Raw genomic sequence first — 26,223 nt, 5'->3', positions numbered from 1 at the left:
TTAGTGGGAGATGAATGGGTTTTCAGTTAGGCCTTTTCTGGTCTCACTGTAATTTGATCATCAGTACATTGCATGTTTATCTTTGGTTACTGATACACGTCTGTAATGCGTTGTAAATCAAGTCAGACAGACTTCCCAAGGGTAACATGGTTGTAGTGTAAAATGAAATATTGCTTATTGAAAAAAATACAGAATTGAAGAGATGAAAAGTATTTAAAAATTTATGATGTTTTGTTATTTAAAAAAATTAAAACTGACACTTAGCCATTTTATAATTTCTTTTTCTTTTGAAGTAACTTTTCCTTTGGATTCATACATAATTCTATTTCTAATGGAGCTATAAAATTTAAACCCATGATATATCGAATATGACAATCATGGATTAATTTAAGAGAATGAACCTGTGTGTTATCCAGCCTTCTATTCATCTGCTGTCTCTGGTTCATCCTCCTGATCCATGAAAAGCCATCTCCAAAGTCAGGCCAGGTTGCTCTAGGCCTTCCCCAGCTAAGGTTTGAATTTTTTTAAAATTAAAATACAAGCTTGGCAGGGGCTGAGGCACCTCCTGTAAACTTCAAGAAGGAAAAGGCATTTTGCCAAAGCTCAGAGAGAAGAGTGATGAAGAGAGAGCTGAACTGAGGTGAAATAGGAGATGGACAGTGCAAAAATGATACATTTGCAATGGAAATACTGTGTTCCCTAATATTTAAAGCTGTCTGAAATAAATAATATATGCAAGCTTTTGCTTGCTCTTGTGTTTGGTTGGGGTTTTTTTTGGTGTGGTTTTTTTTCAGGAAACAGGATTTTGTTACTGATTCAAATTTTTGTGGATTTTAATTGGCTTTGGGAGCTGATGTTGATGCCGTTTAGTTCAAGGTATTTCTCTGTATTGAAATATGAGGTCTTCTGTCACTCTGTCTTCATCCACAGGTAACTGATCTATTATTGTGAATGCAGTAATTTTCTTTCATGGCATCTGTTCAAGAGAAGTTTTTACAGGCTGTCCTATATCTCACATATTCCTGATATTGGCAGTTTAATTATTCTTCCTTATAGCATGTAGCTTAAACTTGCTCTTTTCTTTTACAGTTTGGAAGAACAGAAGTAATTGATAATACTTTAAATCCAGATTTTGTAAGAAAATTTATAATGGACTACTTCTTTGAAGAAAGAGAGAATCTGCGATTTGATTTGTAAGTTAACAACTTTGACTCCAATATTTCAGCCTCTGTCAGCATGTAAAGTTTTGTCCAGCATAAAATTAACTTGGAGATGGTATCTACTGACATAGGATAAATTAATGTAATAAACATGACTGATTTAGCATTGCATCCTCAGAAATAAATGTGTAACATGATAATGACCAAGTTTTAAGAAACTGGCAGATGTTAGCTAGTCAAAGTCCAATTATGCTTACAATTATTATTTTCAGAAAATAGAAAGAAAAAGATGTCAAAATGTTAAAATATTCTTGCAGCATAGTCAGCAAAACAGGTACAGATATACTGTCCAGAAATAAAATACTGTACAAGTAGCACAGACCCAAAATTTTCTTTACTATACATCTAAATATACTGAATTTTAGATTTTAAAACAACAGCAGTTGATCTAGAAGTAGATGGCTTTTGACATTATTCCAGATGTGCTCATTTCATTCCTCTGGTAGAATTTTGACTTTGACTTTATTCTTTGGAAAAGAGAATTGAGAGTCCAGTCACCAGGTCATGTCACCATTGCACGTCGTCTCTTACATTTCAGTCCTTTCTGATTATTTCAGTCTTTGTGGTAATCAAGGTTGTCTTATCTTCCTTAATTTTCCTCCTCTTTTTTTATTAGGAGTTCTTTCTTAACCTTGCCCTAGGAAAGAATATGAATAACCCTCATAGATAATTAAGTTTTTTCTGCAGTTTTGAATCCCACTGTGCATTGTGGCCACAAATTTTTTTTGTATGTCCTTTTTTAGTTGAAGAATCCTTTCCCTGTTTCTTTTCATTTCCTTTGTAAGATGTCCTAGACCACCTATTTCAAGGAATGAAAGGAAATATTTAAAGCTAGGAAGATTACAGGGTGCTTTGATGTGGCAAGGTACAAATTCTTCGACTTCAACAATGGAAGTCTGATGCAGATTTTATTTGCAGTTTTAAGAGTTGGGTTTAATGTCATTCAGTCTGTGGAGTATAACTATAGTGGGTTATTTAAAATAGGTTTTAAGTCAAAACTAAGCAATTTGTGAAATAAGGGATTCTTCTCCAAATACAAAGCATTGCTGAAATAGCCACACAGTGGGGGCTGTGTGGAAATCTGTATCTATTTGCCTCCTGCTTTTCATAGGATGCATGTCCGTTATGGGGAGGGGGCAGTGCAATAGAAATGAGAAGTGATAGAAGTGAACTGAGAAAGCCAAGCTCAGTCTGCAGAAAGAAAGGGGAGTCTGTAAAGACCTTCTGGGTAAGTGCTTTCTGGAGAGGACTTGGACCTGGAAGGGAAAACAGTCTCCTGTTTAATTATTTATGTAGTCAGAAAAATGGATTCCTGTCTGTTAATGAAAAGCTGTAAATATCACACATTCTCTGTAGTTATCAGAAAGACCTGATGGCTTTCTGCTGCTGTCCTGGGTTACCTGGGCACAAGTCTGTTCTGAACTCAAAGCTGAATAGCTGTTACTGTCTTTGCCTGCAAGTGATCATATTGTGGCCATATTATGTGAATTTATTGTAGAGCCCTGTAATAATGATAGATGAAAAATTAAATATCTTAGAACTCTGAGTTAAAAATGTGGATCTCATATAGCCACTAATGGATTAAATCCCAATTCTGAAACTTTAGAAAGTTTTCTGTATTCAGTTCCTTGGTGAAATTGTGTACTACTGTTGGCCAAAGTGTTAGTTTTCAAAGAAATTCCTTACATGATTAATATATTTTGCAGGGGGAAAATAAAAGTGGCAAGAATAGCTCTGATATTTTCTGCTTCAATAAATGTGCATGATCCTCCCCCTAAAATGTACAGCCACCAATGTCACAGGCCCCTTTCTGCTCACAGCTGGTACTTAGTAAGTGATTTTGCCGGTGAAGTCATTCTTTGTTTTACTTCTGTAGCTATCCCTCAGGTCAACTTTTAAGTTGTGTCTTCCTGTTCAATTTCACCAGCGTTTGCTTTTAACTGGAGGATGGAACTTGTGTTAATGGTATTTCTAGGAATTTCTTTTCTTAATAAATATGTTTCTAAAGCTTTGACTGTGCTGCACCACATCCAGCTATGTTATGGTATCTCTGTAATCCTGACTTGTGGTCTGGTCCAGATGCATCCCAGCAACCAGTTGTGGCAGCACAACCAAAGGGATAGCATTCCATGCAGTGGGAACAGAAACATGCAGGGGAGCCTGAGATGGGCAGTAACATAACAGATAAAAACCTTTTCAGTTTTGTTACTGATATTGAACCTGAATGGATTATTCGATAAAAAATATTACTTGGATTATCTGATAAAGATGAAAGACTATTATAGAGATTAGTAATCTTGTATGAATTTCTTACATTATTTTTTTCAATCTCTCTTAAATTTTGAGAGTTTTTTTTTAACTCTTGACTTGATTATGGAAGGGAAACTATGATATTTTCTAGCTGGAGGAAGGTGAAGATGATGATAAACTCAGAAGAACAAGTTGAACTTCTACTAAAAGCAGTTTAGTTTATTGTCAGTTACTTCTATTTGCTTATTCAAATGACTGAAAAATTGTATAAGAAAATAATTTACAAGTTAGTTTGTTTTCTAGGGTTCCTTTTTAATTTTTGGTCTGCTTTTTGTCATCTTTCATTGTTCAAACAGGAATATCAAAAGAATTTCTCTTTAAAGCTTGCACTTTGTTCAAAATTATTTAATTTCAAATAACTAGTGAACCATAGTCCTATAATATGTGATGATTCAGTTTGTGTTCCTTACTGGGGAACTCCCATTCACAAATCTGTTTGTGTAAATTTAATATATGGCGATAGGCGAAAGAATTGTTTGATTTTTGTTTCTTTACATAATTGTCATCAGAAATATCTGAGACACTGGCAACTCTGATATGAGTTTTCTTTTTTTTTTTTTCCTAAGCTATGATGTTGATTCAAAGAGTCCTAACCTGTCAAAACATGTAAGTTCTTCCTCACTATTATAATTTTTTGTGCTAAAATGCTTCCAGTTCTTCAGTATGTTTATTTTCTTTTTACTGTAAGTAATATCAGATACACAGAGACAAATACAGTGATTGTGATATGAGTGAACACATAATCCTGATAAGTATAATTTTAATGGGACATTTCTCTTGCAAAGGACATATTTTTGCATGCATGTATGCCTTTTCAGATATGTAATATGCTGCAATTTGCTGATACTTTTCTGGGTCCTAAAATTGAAGTTTTGATTATGTCTCAATGTTAGAAGAAACATTTTATACTCATGTTGTCTTGAAGTGGGAGTGATGAAGTAGTAACTTTAAAATTTAGAGAAAGGTAGAATTCAGAGGCTTCTCAGTGATGTTTTTAAAAGATAAATACAGGAAGGCTGTGGTAAGAGAACCTTTGAGAACCTGGAGCAAACTAAGAGAGTAGTAGAAGGAATGCTGTGTGTGTGCTTCACAGTGAAAAGATGAGACTTTTAGCCATTTATCTCCAATTACATGCTCCCTGTAGTGACTTAGAATTACATCTGTAAATGTAACCTACTGTTATGTCAAATAGGTGGTAGTGTGTCTGTTTATGATTCATTATTGCATAGTTATTTCTAAGATGTGGTGTTCAGCAGAACCTGTTCTTCAGTAGGGAACAGCTCAGATAAATGGGAAACCAAATTTCATTGTGTGAAATATGAATTCTGAGTTTTTATGTTGTTGCTTTTCAGGATTTTTTGGGACAGATGTTTTGTACACTGGGAGAAATAGTGGGATCACAGGGGAGCAGACTGGAAAAATCAATTGTGTAAGTATTCTGGGATGTTGGATGAATGCATACTGCTGCATGAGGCAGGAGTTGTGGAGCTTTTTTGCTGTGAGGTATCTTGATCTACAGAATTGACAGATATGGCTTTTAAGAGAGGGTAAATAGTTACATGCAAAAGAAGTCTTTCTTTATATATGCGATGATAATTTAGGTTTCATTTTGGACAATTAGCAAAGGAATTGACTAATCCAAAGATTTTGTCAACCTTGTTATGTTTTGCATTAGAAATAGCTTGAGTGTACTAATCTAAAAAATGTTTTTTAGTTTGCAAATTAGCACATCATAAAAATTGTGTTACCTTTTGTTCAAGCATTTGAGTTCCTGCAAAAAAAAACCTTCACAAAGAAACACTGAAGAATCAGATGACCAGATTATCAGATTTCTAATACAATCACTCAAAATTATTAACATCAGCAAATGTTGTGGTTTTAGACAACAGTATTTTGTGATTCTCCCCTTAATCTCATTCTAGATATTAAACTTTTAAAAACATGTCTAGGAAATAACCTTGAGGACCAGTACAGTAAGTGTCATAATAGAAAAGTTGTGTTAGGTTATGTGATTAAAAAGGTTGTGTGCAAACAAATGAGAATTGTCCCAATGGTTGCTGGGGGAGCCCAAATACCTTGCCCTGGCTCCTTTCAGACCCATCCCAGGAGAGTCATCAGCTTATGGAAACCCAAAGAATCACAGAGGTACAAGGCACAGGCAGGGGCATTCCAGTAACACAATTGAGGAAACAATCCCTGCCCAGCTCCAGGGCTGTCCCAGGAGAACCAGAGTCCCAGCACTGTGCGATGGCAACACACAGTCACTGCTTGTTCTGGACATGTTTTTAGTTCTTGATGGCTGCACAGTTTGAGCACAGAAATCCTGTCTTGTCAGTTGGAAAAGGTTGGACCTGTTTTACTTCTACTAAAACAGCAGCTCACTGACTTTTCACTGTCCTGGCCTAGCTTATGCTAGCAGTGAATTGCACTGTCACAACTCCAACCCAACTGGGTTGGCTGATTGCCAGTTGATTATACTGGAAGCCTGTGGTTGACAACCTCTACTTGGTCAGAGAAAGTGTTGACTTTGAAGACACTTATATTTAGTAAGATCTTACCTGACTTTTTGAAGGTCTTCAGATTTGTCTCTGTCCTCAATTAGTAAATTATTCAGTTCAGTACACTTTTTTTCCCTGAGAAAATTCCTTTTGAACATGTAGATTAAAAAGCATCCATTCAGCAGTTAAAATTTGGTACAGGTTAAATGAAGTCTGAAATGAGTAACAGATGAAGTTTAAAGTTTGAAATTCTCTATGAGAAATGGAAAAAAAAATCTCTGAAGATTCTGTGGAAAAAGGGTCTTCGTAGTTGTGTTGGCCTGTGTAATATATTTTCTCTTGGGTAAACAAGCATTTCTCAGGTCTGGGTTCTGATATTCTCTTGTGTGGTAGTTACTAAGTGGACCCAACATGTGGGTATGCACAAGTTAATGAGAAAGTGTTTGACTTTGTATCAGTTCTTCATAGTGTCCCTGTTTTATTTTGTCACTGGTACTTTTGACAGTGCTGTGATTTGACAACTGTGCCGGAGTGATTGTCCATTCTGGACTCTCTGAAGTCTGGACATCTTGGTGTCTAGGAGACATTTCTGTTATTCATTTAACTATTGCATTGCATTTCAGGTTTGTTTGGTTATAGAAGTGTGTTTAATGTCTTTAAATATTCAAACAATGAGAATTAATTAAATAGACAATATTGCATGTCTTCTTAAGGCTATTTACTGCTTTGAATTTACTATTCTCTTTATGACGTCAGGTCTGTGTTTTCATAGCATGAATGCTCTTTATGATCTATGAGTTACAAGAGCTTTATCTTTTCGCCATATTTCTGAAGTTCATTAACATTTTCCCTCTTCAGTTCTCTGCCAATGTATGTACAAATTAGAGAATGCTTGGTGCCATTTTAGTCCAAATCAGCTACCCTACAGAAGTAGCACTTTTTATACTTAAGCAGTTTGAGAAGCTTGAATTCCATTCTCTGATTGGCATTCAGGTAAGCTCTGATGTTCTTTCAAAATTAAAATTAGAAAGACTTGAAGCTTATTCTTCAGCTCTATCTATTTTAAGCATTTACAAAAGTCTTACACAATTCAGGACTCTGTGGCTGCTGTGAGCTGTCCAGCTTTGAGTCTGATTGTGTATCATGCAGGAAAGTTCCCTTAGGAAGTCTACAATGAAAGGGTAGTCTTGTCCTTCCTCAGAGTCAAACGTCTCAAGCCTAGAGGGTCACCATTGCTGTGGTCAAGCAGGAAGGCTAAAACACACCTTGCACTTCTTCATGCCAAGTACAAAAGTTCACAGTTCACATTTTTCCTTGCCTACATGGCATGCATGCCGTGCAATTTCATTGGTATTACAAGCAGCAGTGGATTACAGCTCTGAGGCATGAACCTGATAGTATTTCTTCTTGGCAATTGTGAGATTGTCCCCTGAACCTCCCTCTCTGTTTCTGATGCCATTAAGGACTTGGAATTTTATGCAGTCTGTTACAGGAGAGTCTTGCTCCCAGTATTGTAGTGTGATAGCCTGTTGCACTTCTGACAGTGAGCATTTTTTGTTCAAGGACATACTTCAGTGTTGCACTTTATTTTACAGACTGGTCAGGTACATATGTGAACATCTCCTTTGGATAATTTCTATTGGAAAATAATTCTAGTAATTCAAAGATGAAATGGATAATGTGACATTTTAATAGTAATGTTTGTTCTCTTTACCTGTTGGGTTACTAGATTCATTAAATGCCTTCTAAAAACAGGCTGTCTGTGTAAGATTTACTCTGACTGGCCTCGCATGTTCCAGCTGTATTGACATGAAAGGATAATGTGCAGATACATCTACTTCCAGAAATGGTGTGGTTTCATTTTTCTCTCACGAAAATGTCACCTGCTCAGACATTATCCAGAGTTAGATCTTTGCATGTTCTGTTTTCATAGAGAGAAGATGCTAGCCACATTTATAACTGAGCAGTGGCTTTTTTCAGGATCTGCTAAGTGCATTTCTGTAGGAATTCCCTTTGATTAGGAGATAGGGCTATTGCAAAGCTTAATGAGTGTTCTATGCTAGTTATTCACATCTGAATGTTGCCTGCTGATGAGGCTGTACTGGAGCCAGCTGGCCTCTTATGTAAAGTTCTTTCTCCTGTCATCTTGCTGTGAACATAACTGATAGAAGAACACCTGAACTGACTTCCTACACATATTTGTCCTGTCCTTTTATCTGTGGATGTGACTATCAGAGGGCTAGACTCTGCAAATTCTGGGATAAGACTGTAAAATTTTGAATGACCTGAAAAATGTTCCATCCACTGCCTCATTGCAATTCCAGCTTGCAAAATTGGACGCTCTTTTTCACCTCTCAGATTTGAATTTCCACATAAATTGTCATCTTTTACACAGACTCCTTTCAGTCCTTGTTAAAGCACAAGTACTCTTCAGAGTGTCCTTTTAAACTTCTCTTGGTGCAGCAGATGTGGTGTGTCAGTTGTGGAATAATTTGTTCTAAGGAGACAATAGTTACTTCTTAGGACTGTATCTTATCTAGACATGCAGGTATTGTTGAAGACCTTTCATTTGATAATGGTTGTCTCTTCTGTTCCTCTAACAGTGAAATTACCTGCTCCTTCAAATACTGTGCAAAAAGAGGTGATCATTGTAGAGAAAATTACAGGTTCTGGACTCTCAAGTCCAGTAGGACCCACTGAAATGTAGATTTTCCTACTTTGTTTCCCTTTATTCAATTTGCACCCTGTTCACACTTAGACTGGCACATTTTCTATATCTGCATTTCAGATAACTAGCTCTGAATGGTGGAGTTGACTGCAGTTATGCTATACAGATTACAGCTAATATCTATCTATCTATCATCTATCTATCTATCTATCTATCAATAATTAGTACCCCAAAAACCATGATCTGTAACTCTTTCCAGAGAAACCCGAGAAACTAGTCTGAACATAAATTTTCTGTTGTAATTTCAGTGCAATAGAGCCAGTTGCAGGGTTGCTCACTACCAGCTATCCCTTAGAGCTATGGAAGATGGGCAGTGGCACTGCATTCTGGATTTAAACAGGTGGAACTCTTACATGCTTGTCTTCAACATAGTATTAGTCAATATTTCTCTGGCAATTGGATAGACTGGTCTGTAATGATGAATCACTAAGTAATGATTTTTTTTTTGTACTTGAAATTTCAACCAGTTTGAAATTATTTTATTATTTTCTTACAGGGCCTAATTACTAGTTAAAGTTTGTTCCATTTGCCTGATCTGTGACCACTGAAGTTTTTGTCACAGTGCTTACTTTACATTTAAGGATTTTTTTCTTAATGAATGATTTGTAAGGGAATTTATGAGAGAACAAACCCTTTGGTGTCTGCAAATGGTCCAGTACTATTTTCATGCATATATATTTAAGCATACAAAGTTTGTACCTAATAGTATCAAAAGCTGCACAAGTCACTTGGTAGAGTTTTTAGTTCCTGAATAATGAGAACTTTTTGTTCTGTAAAGAAATTTTGTGCTAATCTTGAAGAAGTATTTCACCTCTTTATCAACCATCATGTTAATATTGTCCTCCTTTTATAAGGCCCATGGCCTTCTGTGTTGAATGTTTTCCCCTCCAAAAGGCTGCTGGCACTGAATGCTATCAGATTATGTGTGGGTTTTCTGTTTCTCTGCTGTTTTTTATGCTGAGGAACTGTTTTGGGCTTTCTGGTGTGCAGCATATATTTTAAATCGCTGCTTGGGTGAATAGTAATTTATTTTGCAACTCCTGTATCAGATATGATGGTGAGATAATTATGTGTCTTCTTCAGTAGACATTTCAGAATAAATGCTGTAAAATAATGCTGGTGTTTACTTTTAACTATATTTTAGATATTTTGTTTAAGTAAAGCTTGAAATAGGATGTTTTTCACAAATCAATCGTAGAGTCATCTCTAAAGGATACATCAATGGGAGGCTGGACAGTAGAATTCTGTTACTATTTCAACCTATTTAAACTTTTAATGCTGTTTTCTTTAATATTAAAACTGATGTGTTTCTTTCTAGTTAGAATAAATATGCAACTCATTACCAATTTACTTAAGGTAAATCAACTTTTTTACACAGATCAAGTGGCAGAAAAGGGAAACTGAATTACATTCCATCAGCTTTGTGACTTGAAAACTTACCATGTGCTCTCTGTGTCATTTGTAACTTTCATACATTATATTAAGGAATTAAGGTGATGTGGTTGTGTTTTCTTGCAGCGGAATTCCTGGGAAGAAGTGTGGAACTGTCATAGTAACAGCAGAGGAACTAGGATGTTGCAGAGTAAGTGTGCTCATTGCTTTTCATAAATAAAATGAAATTTATTCCAAAACTCATTATTTAGGAATCACTGAGTTGCTGAGATTGGAAAAAACCTTGGAAGATTGTCTAGTCCAATACTCCTGGCTTTCTTAGGGAAGGTTACTGAGGGCTCTTTGCAGTTGGGTTTTGGGAGTCCAAGCAATCTACACAATTACTCTGTTACAGGGTTACTTTTCAGCACACTTAGAGTAAAAATTTTCCTTATATTTAAGTGGAATTTCTCATATTTCAGGTATATACATATTGCCACCTTTGCTTCCACTGGATGCCACTAACCATAGGCTGTTTATGTGTCATATACTTACACAAATTGATAAACCTTCTGTTCCCCAGGCTAAATAATTTCAGCTTTCTCTGCCTCTCCTCAGATGAGAGATGGTCCAATCCCTTAATCATTTTAGCGATGCTTTTTGTGGAATTGCTTCAGCATGTTTGTGTCTTCCTTGGGGAGCCTAGAACAGTGCTCCAGGAATGAGCAGTACTTCAGGAGCAGCCTTCACCAGAGCAGGGTCACTTCCTTCAACTTTCTGCTAGCACTCTTCCTAATGTAGCCCAGCAGGCTGTTGGCCTTTCCTGCCAAAGGCACATTGAACAACTTGGTGTTCACCAAGCCCCTTCAGTCCTCTTCTGCCAATCTGCTTTCCAGCTGTTTGGTCTGCAGCCTGTACTGGTGCATAGGGTTATTCCCTTCCAAGTACAGTACATATCCTTTCACTCTGTTGAACCCCATGAGGTTCATATTGGCTAGTTTTTCCAGCTTGTATCAGATATCTCTGAATGGCAGCACAACCTTCTGTTGTATAAACTGCTAGTTCTAGTTTTGTATTGTTTGCAAACTTGCAGAGGGTCTACTCTGTCCGTCACCCAGCTCATTGATGAAGATGCTCAACATTCTTGGCCCACTTTTGATGCTTTGGATACACTGCTAGTGGCTGGTCCCAGGTGGATTTTGTGTCACTCAATATGACCCTTTGAAGCCCAGCAGTTCAGCCATTTTTCAGTGTCCCTCGCTGTCCATTTGTCTAGTCTATAATTCATTAGTTTGTGAACAAGGGTTTATGGGAGACGGTGTCTAAGGCCATGCTAAGATTAAGAATAAACAGCATCCACTAGGCTCCTCTCATCCACTCAGCTTCTCATTCTGTGAGGAAAGGCTTCCAGTGGATCAGGCATCAATTTCCCCTTTGTAAATCCTTGCTGATGTCTTAGCCACCTTCTTCTTTTTCATGTCCTTGCATATGTTTTCCAGGATTATTTGCTCTATCATCTAAGGGTTTGGGATAAAACTGGCTTGGATCCTCTTGCCCTTTCTCAAAGATGTGAGTTTTCCCTGAATATCATAACTTTATAGAGATAGCTGAAAGTGGCTCCACAGTGATATTAGCCAACTCCATCAGCACTCTCGGGTGCATCCTACCAAGTCCCATGGACTTCTGTATGTCTGTTCTGTTTTAAATGCTACCTTTCCTGGTCCTCCTCTACCAAGTGCAAGTTATCCTTGTTCCAGACTTTCTCAGGTCTGGGTCTCAGGTTCCCAAGAGTCTTGAAGGCAAATCTTAGCAGTAAGACCAAGACATAGAAAGCTATGAGAAACATGGACCTTCAATGTCCTTTGTCACCTGGTCCCCTGCCCCACTCAGTGGTGAGTCAACATTTTCATCCTCCTCTAGTTGCTATTGCATTTCCAGGTCCATGTATGGAACAGTCTTCCAGCAGGCCCTGCCTCAGTTAGCTGGTGAGTCTGCAGGTTTATCTTTGCATTTATAATCCTTTTCTCATTCTTGACTTTGCCCAAAATGTGACCTCTGTGACTTTCAGTTTGCCTGATCACAGCAAAGAAACTTTTCTCCTTATTTGTTGTCCGATTGGATGAACCATTCAGGCTCATTTTATTGAAAGTTCCAGATTCTTAAGAGCCAGCAGCCATTTGCTGGACAGGCAATAGGAGCAAACAACAATAGGTCTAAGTCACTGAAGGAATGACACTGAGTCATGTCTGACTTGAGTTTTTAAAATTAATTCTAATATAATTTCCTTGTCAGTGCATCTACTTCTTTCAGAATACAGTTTTGGATGTCAGGAAATCCTTGAAAAATCCTGAGCCATTTTAGCGTAGAAAATTGTTCTTTTTCTGGTGTCCCTACAAAGGAATTCTTGGTTCCAGCCATTCAAACTGCACTATGAAGACATTGCACAAATGTGAATATGTAGAGGGCATTCAGAAGACAGACACTCCAGTTTATTTTGTTTTCTGTTTGCATAGTTCAATGAATTTGGTTTTTTTTAGTGTCATAGACTGCTTGCTGTATGTAATTTTTCTTTATTACCGATTTCAGGATTCAGTTCTAATGCAATTTTGTGCAAACAAGCTAGACAAGAAAGACTTCTTTGGGAAATCTGATCCTTTCCTTGTATTTCATCGAAGCAATGAAGATGGCAGGTAGGTACCTGTTGAGTATTTTTGCTGCTAATCATTAGTCAATTATTTACAGATAATATAGTTTTTATTTTTTTTTTTACACTTTTCAGATTAAGCTGTGTTTCTTTTATAGTGTTTGTTGGGTTTCAGTTTGTCATGTTGTGCAGTACAGGAATAAAACTTGAAACAAATTGATCAAATACTGCACTTTAGGGTTCTAAGAGGTACACGTCTCATAAATGTAGAGCACTATGACAATTAATTGTAATAAAATAGCTAAACAGTGCTACTTTTTATAAGATATAGTATCCAATTAAATTGAATTATCAAAGGAAATTGGAGCTGCAAAATAGGTTCTTGCTTAGAAATTGTGTTAGATACAAACATTGTATACTGCAAATTTTAATTAGGAAATATCTTTTATCTTTTTGACAGAGTTCTAGGAAATTGAATTTAAAAATCCCCAAAATAGAATTTATAATTTTTACGAACGGCTGTTTGCTATATTCATGCTTTAATTTGTTAAAGTAGACTAATCTCTTCTGTTCCACTGCTAAGCCTTGATGTGCCGTGGTCAACCCAACACTCTGCCTTTGTGGGGCTCTACTGGCAGGTTAAGATTTCTTGGAAACTGAAAGTCCTCACATCTAACATACATCAAACCTAAGGCTACATGTATGATACTACTTTTTTTCTGTAGCTTAACTGGAACTGGTGACATAAATCTGTGTATGGGTGTGTGTCTGTTACCTGCTCTTTTTCTCTTGGAGGAAGATTACAGGGACAGTTTCCTGAGTAAACACTGCCTGTGTAAAACTGCAAGCCTAGAGGAGTTACAGCTCCTTTGTGAGTGGCATTAAGGTCACTGGTGGACTTTCTGTGGGTATTACTGGGAGTGCTGGTACATGCAGCCTCTCTTGCCCTCTTCCTTCTAAGGGGTGAGTGTTGAGCCACTGATGCTTTATGGGGTCTCCTGAATCCAACAAGATGTTGGGGCAGTACTTCTGCACCTGTAGCAAAAGGATGCTTCATGCTTCCTTTTTTAATTTTTTTTGGCTTTGGTCATGTCTTATGAATCACAGCCAGGATAAAAGTGTAGGCATTTGGGGCACAAGGAGGACATTCCCTCAAAGGATAGCTTTAGTTGCAACTGCATGAGGAATTTCAGTAGTAATTTCACCAGTGACCTTGTCTCTTGTTTTCTTTTGAACGATTCAGTCCCCAAGATGGGGGTTCAAAAGAGGTATTTTAATTTTGCATCATTTAGAGAAAGCAGAATGTGCTAATACAGCTCATGAGTGATGGTGATAATGGAATCTCACAGAGGCATATATGTTTTACCTAAGACAGCTCTGGTTAAAAAATCATGGACAGAGTGGGGAATAAGAATGTGAAAGTCACCATTCCCTTGGATCAGTTTCTTAATATCTAAGCAAGAGTTAGATCCTCACAAGATCATTTTCTTTCTGGATCTGTGACTAATTCCTGTATGTACAAGGTCTGTTTTAACAAGTGGGATGGAAATACTCACCGAATGGTTAAGTGGCTGTTGAAGTTTTGGGTAAAAACATTTAGATAGTTGTTTAGCGCTCTAGTCTATACTATCTCTCCAGTGGATCCCTTCAGTCTTTCCTTCCTTCCGTTTTCACCATATTTCTTTTTTTCTTACCTTATATTTTATATGGACATTGTAGGTATGAATGATTACAGCTCTTTTAATTCCATCTTCAATGACACAAAAGAAAAAGTAAATAAATACAAAATGCATCTTTATTTTTTGTTTTAATTACAGTTTTACAATCTGCCACAAAACAGAAGTTGTAAAAAATACATTAAATCCAGTGTGGCAGGCATTCAAGATTTCTGTCAGAGCACTGTGTAATGGAGACTATGACCGGTAAGCTGTGGCTAAAACTTTTTTAGCATATACAATTTTTTACTCCCTAACTCGTGTGTTCTTTTGTATGTAACTTTTTCTATGCAGTCCAGGCCCTGGTGTTATCTAATCAACATTTTGAAAGGATAATAGCTGCTTAAAACAGTTCATCTCATTAGAGAATTTAGAAAAATAAAGCAAATATGCTAAATCTGTAGGAGATGCTAGTGGTGTTTTCTGGAAAAAATTCTTTGCTCTCTATGGTGTGAATTAAAAAGAAAAGACTAATTTAAAGCATGGTCTCTGTGACAAGTGTACACAAGTATTTTTTAGTGTTTCAATGAAAAACAATGATCATGTGTTTTCCTTGGGTGACAATGTAATGTCAGAGGATGCTGATAATGGAAAGCCTTTAAATACATAAATCAGTAGAAGAGAAACACAGAAGGTAGTCATCTTCAGATCTGAAGTTTTCAGTGGTTCCATGCAAAAGGATCTATCTTTAGGTGGTAATACTATCGTACTTTTAATCAACATTTTACCACTAATAACAAACAAATTAGTTCAGTGGAAATAGGTATTTTTGGACTTCTTAAAAATGGCCATGTTGGTTGCTCTTTCACTTAGATGCAGTAAAAATGAATCAATTTTGTAATGAGCATATTCAGACAGAATTTTTTACTTGTAATTGGGTTAATGTGCATAATGCATAAGCAAAATAGTATTCATTAAGCTAGTCTCTGGACTCTACACTGTTTATCATATTTTTAAAAAATCGTTTTCATAATAATTAGAAAAGATGTGTGGGTATATTGAAATAACTCCAGCATTCCAAATTAAGGGAACTTAAAAGTGCAACAGCACTCCTCAAATTATTACTGTGTATCTGCTGTTGATCTGCTTTCAACATAATGTGTCCAGTGAATAAAGGTTCCATGAAACTTCATAGTCCTTGCATGCAACAATCATGTTTCAAATTAAGAAGTAGTCATTAGCGGTTATTTAAATTAACCTGCTGATAGTCCAGAAAAACTTCGGAGGTTTGAGGTTTTTTAATTAGAAAACCCTTCTTTCTACAGGTTAGGATTAACTTGCTAACATCCTCGTGATAATGCATAAAAACAGAGTCCCCAAAAGTCTCTTTAAGATAGTGATAGTTTCACAGATAAAATTTTGGTGCTCTGGATTCTGTGATAGATGTGAAAGGTGGGAATAATGTCATTAGTAGAAACATGTCACAGTAAATGTTTATTCTAGTGTTGTGGAGACTAAATCTTCAGCTAATGCATGCTTCTGAATGAACTCTGTCCACCTTTTCATTTAAAACATGGATACCCATGTCTAACCTTGATTATTTTAAATGAAAGGTGTTTTTTTTTTTAATACTAAAATAGGAAACCTATCATCTAAACTGTGTCCTTTAAGGTAAAGGTTAAGTTTCAGTATGTGAAGATTGGAAAGGTCTTTTAATATCTTGCATGTCATGCAAAATAGATAAAAGTCAAGATCTGTAATTAATCCTTTAATATGAAATAAATTTCAGTAGAGAGGAGCTTTATTCAAGGATGAATTGCTCTTACTGCAGTTACCTGTCTGAAGATCCTTCTCAGGAATTTATCTTGATATTCTTAATTATTTATTTTAATAATCCAAGTTTTCTCACTGAGATGATTTTGCTATTTGAACACAGATTTGTAAGACAATTCAAAACTTAAATCCCACTAAACCTCATGTAAATCTTAACTTAGTAGTGTGTTCTGTCTGTTACAACAGGTTTTCAAACATCAGTAAAATAATGATTGTCTAGGGGAAAAAATGTGATAGCGCCTTTTTTTTGCTGAATTCATCTGAATGTGAAATTAGTTTCCTTTGAAGGTTGAAATACTTGGTGGGATAAAAGAGGTTTGGGGTTCTTTTTCATTTTGTTTGGCAGAACAACTTCCATTTTAATCAGTTTTCATTGTAAGGTTACTTAAATCCAACCTGAATTATGCAAGAGCTATAAAATATAACAAATGGTGTGGTTAGGAGTCTTTAAATTTGAGTTGAAAAGAGGTCCATCCAGACAAAGCAACTCCTTTACCTATTTTGGAATATCATAAAAAATTAATAATCCAGGTGTGAATTACTTGATATTATATTGTATATAATATCAGCTGTTGCTCAGCTTTATCCCAGAAGAGTCCCTTCTTAGTAAAGAAAATTAATCAATATATATTTGACTGTATGTGATTGGAAGAATGAGGATCAGCTTGCAGGGAAGCAAATTATAATGCAGTTGCTTAGATTCTTGTCCCCTCTCTTAATAAGACAGCCCTGATGACTTCACATGAAACTGTTCTGAAGAATAAAAGTAGGCTAACCTGTTGCTTAAAATACAGGAGGTCTGGATGTGTTATTTTTCTGTCCTGTGTTCAGTTCATTTTAGGCCAAATAGGATTCCTGTTAGCGACAGTTGAATTTGCTTACATATATATACTTTCTGTAGTAAAAGGAGATGAATAAGCTTACATACTATCTCTAACCTCTTATATCTTTCCTGTTTCATCAAGGATGTTGATGGTAATGTGCTCTGTAGTATTTGCATTTTAAGAAATCCAGTCTTGAGGTTTAAGGAATATGATTGATCTTTATTCTGGAAATGTCTGCTTTTTCCTTTTTATCTGTTTCGCAGTCATCCCTGAAGCAAGTTTAGAGCTGCCCTCAAGGGTTCACTTTACTCATAAGGAAACAGTTCTTAAAAACTTTGATAATACTTTAAGGTTTAAAGAATCATTTTATTCAAAAAACCACAGAAAATTCAGAGCATCAGCAAGTAAAAATGTATTGGTTAAACTTCCAATGTGTTTTATTGTTTCCTTAGTTTCCACTGTATTTAGCTATTGATTTATGAAGATGTGTTGTGTTATCTGACAGGCTATTCACTGCCCCATGAGAAATGACTGAAAAATTCTGCTTTCAGGATTTGGCACAACTGATGCACCCATATGCTGTTAATCTTAAAAGCAATCCGGGTACATACTTCACATTTTAATAGGGTTGTATTGTTTTGGTTTTTTTCATTTTAGGACAATTAAAGTAGAAGTGTATGACTGGGATAGAGATGGAAGGTAAGACAATATTTCTGTTTAACTTAAGGGTTATCCCTTATCCTGCATGTTTATACACTTTATAAATGTATATATACATTTTATAAATGTTTTTAGTGTCCAGCATAATAATGAGAAATATTAGAAATATTATTAGCATAATATTAGAGAAAGTTAGTTATTTGTCAGTACTTAGAGGTACAGGTACTAGAGAAAAATTCTGCTGTGATACAGCTCTGTGGTTTTGCAGTTGTGGTGAATACTGATGAATTAGGCTATTTCAAACCTGCTGTGTGTATATATTCATCCCTGAAACATGATAAAATGCATGTCCCTGCAATGGCTGCTCATAGTGACCTAAATATTGCAATGTAGAAGCCACCTATTAATTACCTTAATTTCAGATTGGGTCTTAATGTTCATTTCTGTGTCTGTTTTCATCAAAACATTATTGTGAACTCTGGAGTTGGAAGACCTGAGTTTTCTTTCACTCCCCTTGAAAGAAGACACTGGAATATACGTGGGATTTCTGTTGCTAAATTCAGGAGGGATATCTGTTTTTCTTAATAGCTGTAAACCCCAGTGTACTGGCTCTACATTTTTCTTTGAAGAAATGAACCTTTCAAATTGCCTTTATTTTGACAAGGTAGTATTATGTTTTAACACAGGGACTAGTACGTCTTGTTCTTTTAAAAATGTTTGAGCTTATATCTTAATACTTTGATTAGAAACTGTATTCATAAGTCTTGGTACTAAAACTGAAATGTAATACAGTAATATGTTTATTTCCATTTAACTTTAAGCTGGTTTGTCTTAATTATTTACTATTAATCTTAATTTAGATTTTAAAATATATAAAAATTCACTTGAATTTTGATTTTTAAAAGCATATTATTTATTCCACAGTAATGTCTTTAATACTACAAATGCAATTTGCTTCTAGTATTATAGATAATGATATTGTGCTTCTGTGGCAACATGTCTTGTAATCATAATAGGCAAATTTATCTTGTGCTAGTGTTCATTTCCTTGCTGACAAGACCCAAAAGCCTATTTAGCTTTCTCGGATTGTAATTTCATCTTTCTGGTTTTCCATCATGAAGCCTGTTGATTATTGAGCATTCTTATCTCACATTTACCCTCTATGAATACCTGCCAGTGTAAATTCATCCTGCTTGATCAGATATTCCCTGGAGAGACAAAATAACACATTCTAGCAATTAAAATAAGTGTATTTAAATTTTAAAAGCCATAGTAGCAAAAAATCATTGCATCCCAGTTAGAATTTCTATTAACATTCTTTCCTCAATGAGATTTTGCAAATCCTTAAAAATTTTATGTATTTGTGTATAAACCACATTTTTTGAAAATAAGCTAGCAGTGAACAGTTAAATCATATTGCCAAGTTGATAAAAAATAAGAATTATCTTTTATCAAGGTATCAAACCCCTCATGCTATCACTTTATCCAATGTCTGTAAGAGTAGAAAGAAAAGGAAGAAATCTGACAAATATCACTAAGTAACTGCAAGTCTGAGTGAAATCTTGAACATGCTGTAGATTTTAGGCAATTAGCCTCTCCAGTCCCAAATAGTTTCAAATACTATCTGCGTCTGCTGACATCACAATCTAAATATCTATAAAATTAATATCTAAAAAACAAAAAGTGGAGGACCATTTACGTTTTTCCTTTTTATTCTAATGGTATTTTTTTTTTCTTTTTGATTTCTCTCTGAGTATAGAGCATACCGAGCACTGACATCTTATATGCAAAATTTCTCTGAAAGATGAGACAGCACTCATCTCATGTGACTGTAGACAATGCAAAAATCAGACAAGTAGATTGAACTAATCATTTAAGCTACTTCAGTGGCTTACAGGGGAGAATGGTCTGATTGAATCCATCCTACCTGGAATAAAGTGCCAGTTGGTGGTGCCTATTAACTTACAGAGTGATGATAGCAAAACCTAAGTGCCTAATTCAACTTTGAGATTGCCAAGTATATCTGAAATGAATCCCATTCAAGAGTTTAATGATTTTTTATACAACTCACCTGTTCCTCAGTTTATATTAATTTCCATTTGTGATGGACAGTTTTTATAAGCTGTTGTTACACCAGCTAGACACCTCACCACACTGAATCTGTTTGATCCCGAGATGTGCAGACTGGGCAGGACCAATCTTTGAAAGATTGCCTGCTCTCTAGGTATCAAAGCAAGTTATTCTGAATATTACAGGCTGTTCTGCAATCAGGAAGACAAAATTATGGTGCATATACTTGATTTCTGAATCATGACTTGACTTGATTTTGACTTCCTGAGTCTTGACTATGAAGTTTGTTTTTCCTTTTCCCCATTCTGCGTTACCTGTGCTTTGAAAAATATCACCATGGTGCTTTGTGTTCAGCTTCTTCCTTCATATTCCTACATTAGGTTGTTAGAGTAATTGTAATGTAATATCATGATCATATTATCATCATCAAATAGCTCATATATTTTCAAATATCACATAAAACTTCTTGACAAAAAGTAATACATGCACTTGGTAACATTAACACAATTATGTATTAAACATCTGTGTCAGACCAGTTTTTGCACAAAAATTGTCAACATGTGAACAACTTGTTCTGATACCTTTTATTGCTTCTAAGAGCTGTGACAAACCCCAAAATATTTGATGCTATAAGAAGTCACAAAACTTGGTTTTGTTACCTGGGACAAGCCCAGTTGTTTCACAGAGTCATATTTTTAGGGTTTTTTTATTGTATGTCCTTATATATGAAGCACTTGCAGACAGGTCTAACAGAAGGAAAAAAACAAGACACTGTACAACTTCACATCAACAATACTATGATGTTTTTAGTTCTCTCTGAAAGCTTTTTAATTTAATTTTAGAAAAAATATCACTTAGCATATGTGTTGCAAAAATCATTTCACAGTCTTGATGTTTACAATCTGTTACACAAAAAAATGGGGGGAGGTGTTGAGTTATAAAGCTGTAAATATTGTCATGCTAACCTGGGGCCACAGAAGCATTCATCTGAGAATACTGCAGGAGCAATTTTAAATTTCAGATTCTGAACTCTTCCACCTTATTTTTTGTCCTTCATCTTGCTTCTCCAGATAGTAGATTTTTAAATTCTTGCATTTTCTCTTTACCTGTTGACATGCTTCTGATTATGATTGACCTTTCCTCTGTTATTTTTTTTCCTTTAGATAATAAAAAAATTTCAAAGTTAATACAATTTCAAAAGTGATTTTTAGCACTTCAAAATACAGGGCTAAAAGCTGAAAACTTAGGGAGATGGGCTTTAAATGATAGTTCTGTGTGCTAAGACTTTCTGGTTCAGTGTTCTGATGTGATGCTCATGAATGAGTCTGTAAGTCTAGGAAAATTTGATGTTAGGCAGGCAAAGAGAATAAGTACTTTGGATTCTCAGTCCAGAGACTAATGAGGAGATCCATTTGCTAAAGTGTGATGACTAATATTGGAATATTTTATTATTATCTATTATAATATACAAATTATTATTTATATAATTTATATAATATGTAAATTATTAATACTTTATTTTAATGACTTACACATCTGGAAAAGGCATATTTTATCCAGCAGGCACTGAGCCTTCAGAGGCAGCCTAGTGCTGGCGTGTGCATCTACCTGAATACTGGTTGTAAAGGTCCAGTTTGATGCTCTTTTAAGTGCAGAGGGTTCTGAGACTGGTTGTGTATGCCCATGCCTTTTTAACATTATTCATCAGAGTAATCATATCTTTCTAGCTCAGGTCTTGTCAGTGTTTGTATATAGCCATAGGGAAAGGAAGCTTTCCAGTGTCTCCTAGACTTAAAGGAGCAATTACTTTTAAGCTCCCCAGAGACAATCCTGTCTGGAATGGGTCATGTTTCCTGTTTGCTGCAGCATGTTTGTGTGCAGTCATTGAGCTATTGTTTGGATTTCTGCCATGAGAATATACAACTTGATTTGAAAATAAAAGGTTTGAACTGTTACAAAAGGGAAAAGTTCCATTTTAAGCAATATATCTTTTTCTCCAGTGCCATGGTTATCCAAGGTTAAATACACCTTGTGGATGGCTTCCTCTGTTCCCTGCTTAAATAGGCCCTGCAGTCTGGAGAGAGTTTAAGCAGAGATATAACTTCAAAATACATTTCTTAAGAAAAGTCTTTGTTTTGGAAGCAATTTGATGATCTCCCAGCTGAAAGGAGAGTGTTTCATTTGGGGTGGTCCCTTCTGAATCTGGGTAATGAGGAATATCTTTAACATACAGTATTTCTCAAGTTTTCTTACAGTATGTTTTGCTTATTTTGTATTGCCATGATGACTGAACCTTTTAGTTATTTGATTTACATACTTTGTGAATTCATGCTGATGTCAGAAAATGAGATTTATGTTTGAGCTTCTTTTTTGTTTACTTTCATTATGAATAAAGCAAGAAAGAAATTTCATGTTACTATGGATTGTTTCCATTTTTCGTCTTGCAACATTCAGATTTACTTAAATTTGCTTTTAATATTTACAGCTTAACAAGAGGTTTACTGAATTTCTTAAAAGCAAGTTTTGCAAGTCACAAAGTCATAAAACTGAATTTCTATTGTAGTTTACTGTTGGAGGGAAGGTAAAACAGTTAGCTTCATAGCTCACCAGATGTGGAGGCAGAGCGTAGAGGAAACACAATGCCTTCTTAGGGCACAGCTGGGAAAATCTGGAGCAGCAGTGGGGAAGGTTCAGTTGGGCAGACCAGAGAGTGGGAGCAGAACTTGTGACTGCTGGGAATTATGTAGTTGATAGTTGGGACACTGACTCCTGCAGTCCTTCCATTCTGGTACCTGCCTGAGATACAAACCTGCAGCTCTGGCTGTGGTTTCTGTGCCCCAGTTTCCTGACCCTGGCACCTTCCTCAGCAGTGCTTCCCCACTACAGCTCCCTGCTGTGCTCACAGGCTCCTTGTAAGTGTGCCAGCCCTGTTATGCATTGACAAAGTTTTTAAAACATGAACAGCACAGGAGTGTCAAATGTGTTCTTGGAGCAGGAATAGAATTTAGAATTTAGAAAGGAGAAGCTTGATAACCCCTGCTTTCTAGTAATAACATAAGCTGAGTAGCCTCTGTGGATTGTTTTTCTCTTCCCAGATAGAAAGACAGAGGAGCTGAAATAAGCTTTGGGTCTTCCCCTTAAGAGTCCAATGTCATTTTACACAGATTGGGAGGCCTGGTCTTTTCTGGTTTAAGTTGCTCCTTTCATGCTTTTAGAAACTCCCTTTCTCTTACATAGTCTTATACACAGTTCTGAGATTGTAGTGCCAGTGGTCATCCACTGAGGAAATGGTGAGAGTCTTTGGTAGCCCACTCTGTTTTTTCAGATTCTGTAAACTTATACTGGGGTAAATCACTGATTTACAACACAGTCCTCATTGTTGGTAAATTAAGCAAAAGCCATCAAAAATATTTAAGCTAATACTTTCCAACTCTAAATTTGCATTACTAATAGGATGAACACAAAATGGAGAGAGTAATAAAGATTTTTAAGCAAATTATATCTGTGGCCATTGCTTGTTTTTTGGGCGTCAGTTCATATTGGCTGCGTGTCTCTTTTGCATTAATTGATAAAATACATGTTTAAATTCCTAAGTGTTTTGCATTTGATTTAAAATATTATTTTTCAAACAGCCATGATTTCATTGGAGAATTCACAACAAGTTACAGAGAGTTGTCAAGAGGGCAATCTCAGTTCAATGTTTATGAGGTAAGTATTATGAGTATTTACTCACTCTCAGGAAATAAATGAGAAAACAACAATGAAAAATACTGAAAACAATGGAAAGCTATTATTGCCACTAATGAGAAGACAAGCCTGTGTGGCTATAATCCTCTTTTTTTTGCTTCTGTATGGTGTGGTGATCTTTGCTATTCCTTAAGGTATCCTTTAATTGGTCTCAGACTACTGCCACTGAACTTCAGTATTTTCGTAGTCCTAATATAGATGGTAACAAATATAATGGTTTAGGTAAGCACTAAAGAAGGCAGGGAAGGAGGGTACTCCAATTATGTGCTGTACTTTTATTTTGAAGATGTGCAAAGGTGTTGCTGTGCAGAGCAGGACAAAGATAACTGAAAGCCATGGGTTTTTTTCTTATTTAGATCCAAGATGAGCCCCAGAGTTACAGTAAGTTGCAGTAGTTTCCTGTGAATAGTGTCATAACACAGATTACTGTGTGCAGTGAAAATCTCTCCTGTTGTATCACTGACATGAATCCTACCCTACCAGGAATATTCTGTCATAACATCTTAAGTAATTTTTCAGTTTCTTAAATTAGTGCCAGTATCATACTCCCAGCCACAGCATGCATTTCTTAAGCAGCTCATGTTTGTCTCCCCACACTGCAATCCTCCATACTTGGGTACTGCTTCAACTTGATTAGTCTGTGCAGTATCAGAACAAAAGATACTGGGCAAATTCTTTTTAAAAAATGTTTTGCTTTTACAGATTTAACTAAGGCAGGTAGAGAAGTTTGAGTGAGTGCGCCGTATTTAAATATTAGGAACCTTGCTAGAACCATCTCTTTGCAACTGAGCTTTTTTTAACAGGTTCATTATAATTCCTGTAGCTTTCTAGGTTCCTGCAGGGATGTAAAACTTTGAGAGGCTGAAGTGTTGTTTAATTTCTAAAGTTATCTGAAATTTGAAAAAAAAACCACATGTAAATACTATAGTAATTATAGTACTATGAATTGCAGGAGAGAAACAATCTGTCATTTGATTCATCTTTGCTCCCAATTAGCTGCCTTGTTTCCTATGATATTTCACTCCAAGCTCTAGTGCAGTTCCTTGCAATTTCTAAGAAGCCAATTGTCAAGTTACCTGAAGCAGAAAGTTCAAATGAATCTTCTCTTTGGCATTTAATGACTGCTAGCAAGCAATATGCTGCTAATTCAGGCCTGACCATTGAATTCTGGAGAGCAGTGAATGAACTGCCACAGGGCAGACAGGCAGCCTGTTACCTTCATCTTCCTCTCTGGGCAAATGTCAGCAGGAGTCACTTTCTGGCTAAGATTTTGCTTCAACAAGAATTGCTGCATTGTTTAATTACCACCATTACACAGGTTTAATCTATTGCTCATCAGACACTGTTAAATTGAGGGGCAGGAGTTACTTGGGATTTTTTAAGTGTTAATGGACTTACATGCGTGTAAAGGAGTAAAAGCTTTGCAGAATATTTGCTGTATAACATCAGTGTGGTATACTGGGGGGAAAGACTGAGTCACTTGTTTAGTCTGTTTGGGAAGACCTCAAATCATAGTTGTCTCTTCCTGCCTTACATTTCACAGGTGTTCTATGTTGTGCAAGGAATAGAATCTTTAAATGTAATTCTATTTTGGTTGGGCTGAAAATCTTTGGAAGACACGTATTACTAGTTTGCCCATTTTCAGGCATAATTCTTCAAATATTTTATACTAGATAAGTGACTAAGATTTCAATTGGGAATGTTTTCGTTCCTTATCATTTGCAGAACATCTGTGAATAGTTTACAGTAAAACTTGGCAGTAAGCCATAAGGCATTGGATTTCCTAGATACATAGGAGAGAGTTGAATGACCTAATTAACAAAATAATGTTTTGCTTCCAATTCCATGTGCATTTCTGGAAAAGCAGGAGTATGTTTTCATGTGTTTGTAACAGAATTAATGAGACTTGTAGGTATTCAAAAGGGAAAAAATTGTATTGGTGGCTACAGTGACAAATTTTATATGCGTGGGTTCCAGACATTCAAGAAAACTGTTTAATGCTTTGTAGTCCAGCTCCGTGAAGATTCTTGGCTATGAGGAGTGCACTGAGCCCTCCCCCTCCACTCCTGTATGCCAGTCAGGTGGTGATCTTCAACATTTTCATGAAATTACCTATTTCATGAAATTCGATCTTCCTGTCAGCCAGATGCTGTCACCAAGTACAGAACTTGGGAGTAGAAAAACTCTCATGTTTCTCAGGTGCTATGAAGAGCAGATGGAAGCTGATTAACTGGATTGTGAAGAGATGCATTGTGAGATGACAAAGTAGTGACACCGTACACTGAAACACTGCGATCAGGAATGCAGAAAAATGCAGAATCTTGTGAAAATTCAGAGTGTTTCACTGAGCTCTCAGATTTATTGAACATTCTCACCTCTGTTGTCCCCATCCCTTATTTGTCAAATATGAGTACCAGCTCACCTGACAAGTACCATAAAGATAAATTCACTGGTTTTCAACATGCACCCAGCATCGAGATGCATCAGTAAACAGGATGCTAAATGCACTTAGAATGCACTGAAAATAGAGTACTTTCTGCATTGAAGATACCTTGCACTTACCTTTATATTGGATCATGCTGCTTTAATATTTGTATCTGTTTCTAGGTAATAAATCCAAAGAAAAAAGGAAAAAAGAAAAAGTATGTTAATTCTGGAACAGT

The 26,223-nt window shown here is 36.0% G+C and overlaps 1 protein-coding gene across 1 annotated transcript in view; it reads left to right on the top strand.

Moving 5' to 3' along the window:
- The window catches only part of CPNE8 (copine 8), a 72,405-nt gene that overhangs the window by 22,718 nt on the left and 23,464 nt on the right, over positions 1-26,223 (top strand). The window contains exons 4-12 of the mRNA XM_005519194.3: positions 1,090-1,193; positions 4,097-4,136; positions 4,883-4,959; positions 10,275-10,338; positions 12,714-12,817; positions 14,589-14,693; positions 17,741-17,782; positions 23,446-23,521; positions 26,168-26,221. Coding sequence (XP_005519251.1) covers positions 1,090-1,193; positions 4,097-4,136; positions 4,883-4,959; positions 10,275-10,338; positions 12,714-12,817; positions 14,589-14,693; positions 17,741-17,782; positions 23,446-23,521; positions 26,168-26,221 — 666 coding nt within the window. The remainder of the gene's footprint in view (positions 1-1,089; positions 1,194-4,096; positions 4,137-4,882; positions 4,960-10,274; positions 10,339-12,713; positions 12,818-14,588; positions 14,694-17,740; positions 17,783-23,445; positions 23,522-26,167; positions 26,222-26,223) is intronic.

Source organism: Pseudopodoces humilis, chromosome 5 (genome assembly GCF_049639895.1).
Source record: "Pseudopodoces humilis isolate 2021_Gansu_Grassland_sample_001 chromosome 5, ASM4963989v1, whole genome shotgun sequence".
Taxonomy (NCBI): domain Eukaryota; kingdom Metazoa; phylum Chordata; class Aves; order Passeriformes; family Paridae; genus Pseudopodoces; species Pseudopodoces humilis.
The sequence above is the reverse complement of the archived record's forward strand: the minus strand, read 5'-3'. Positions and strand labels throughout refer to the sequence as shown.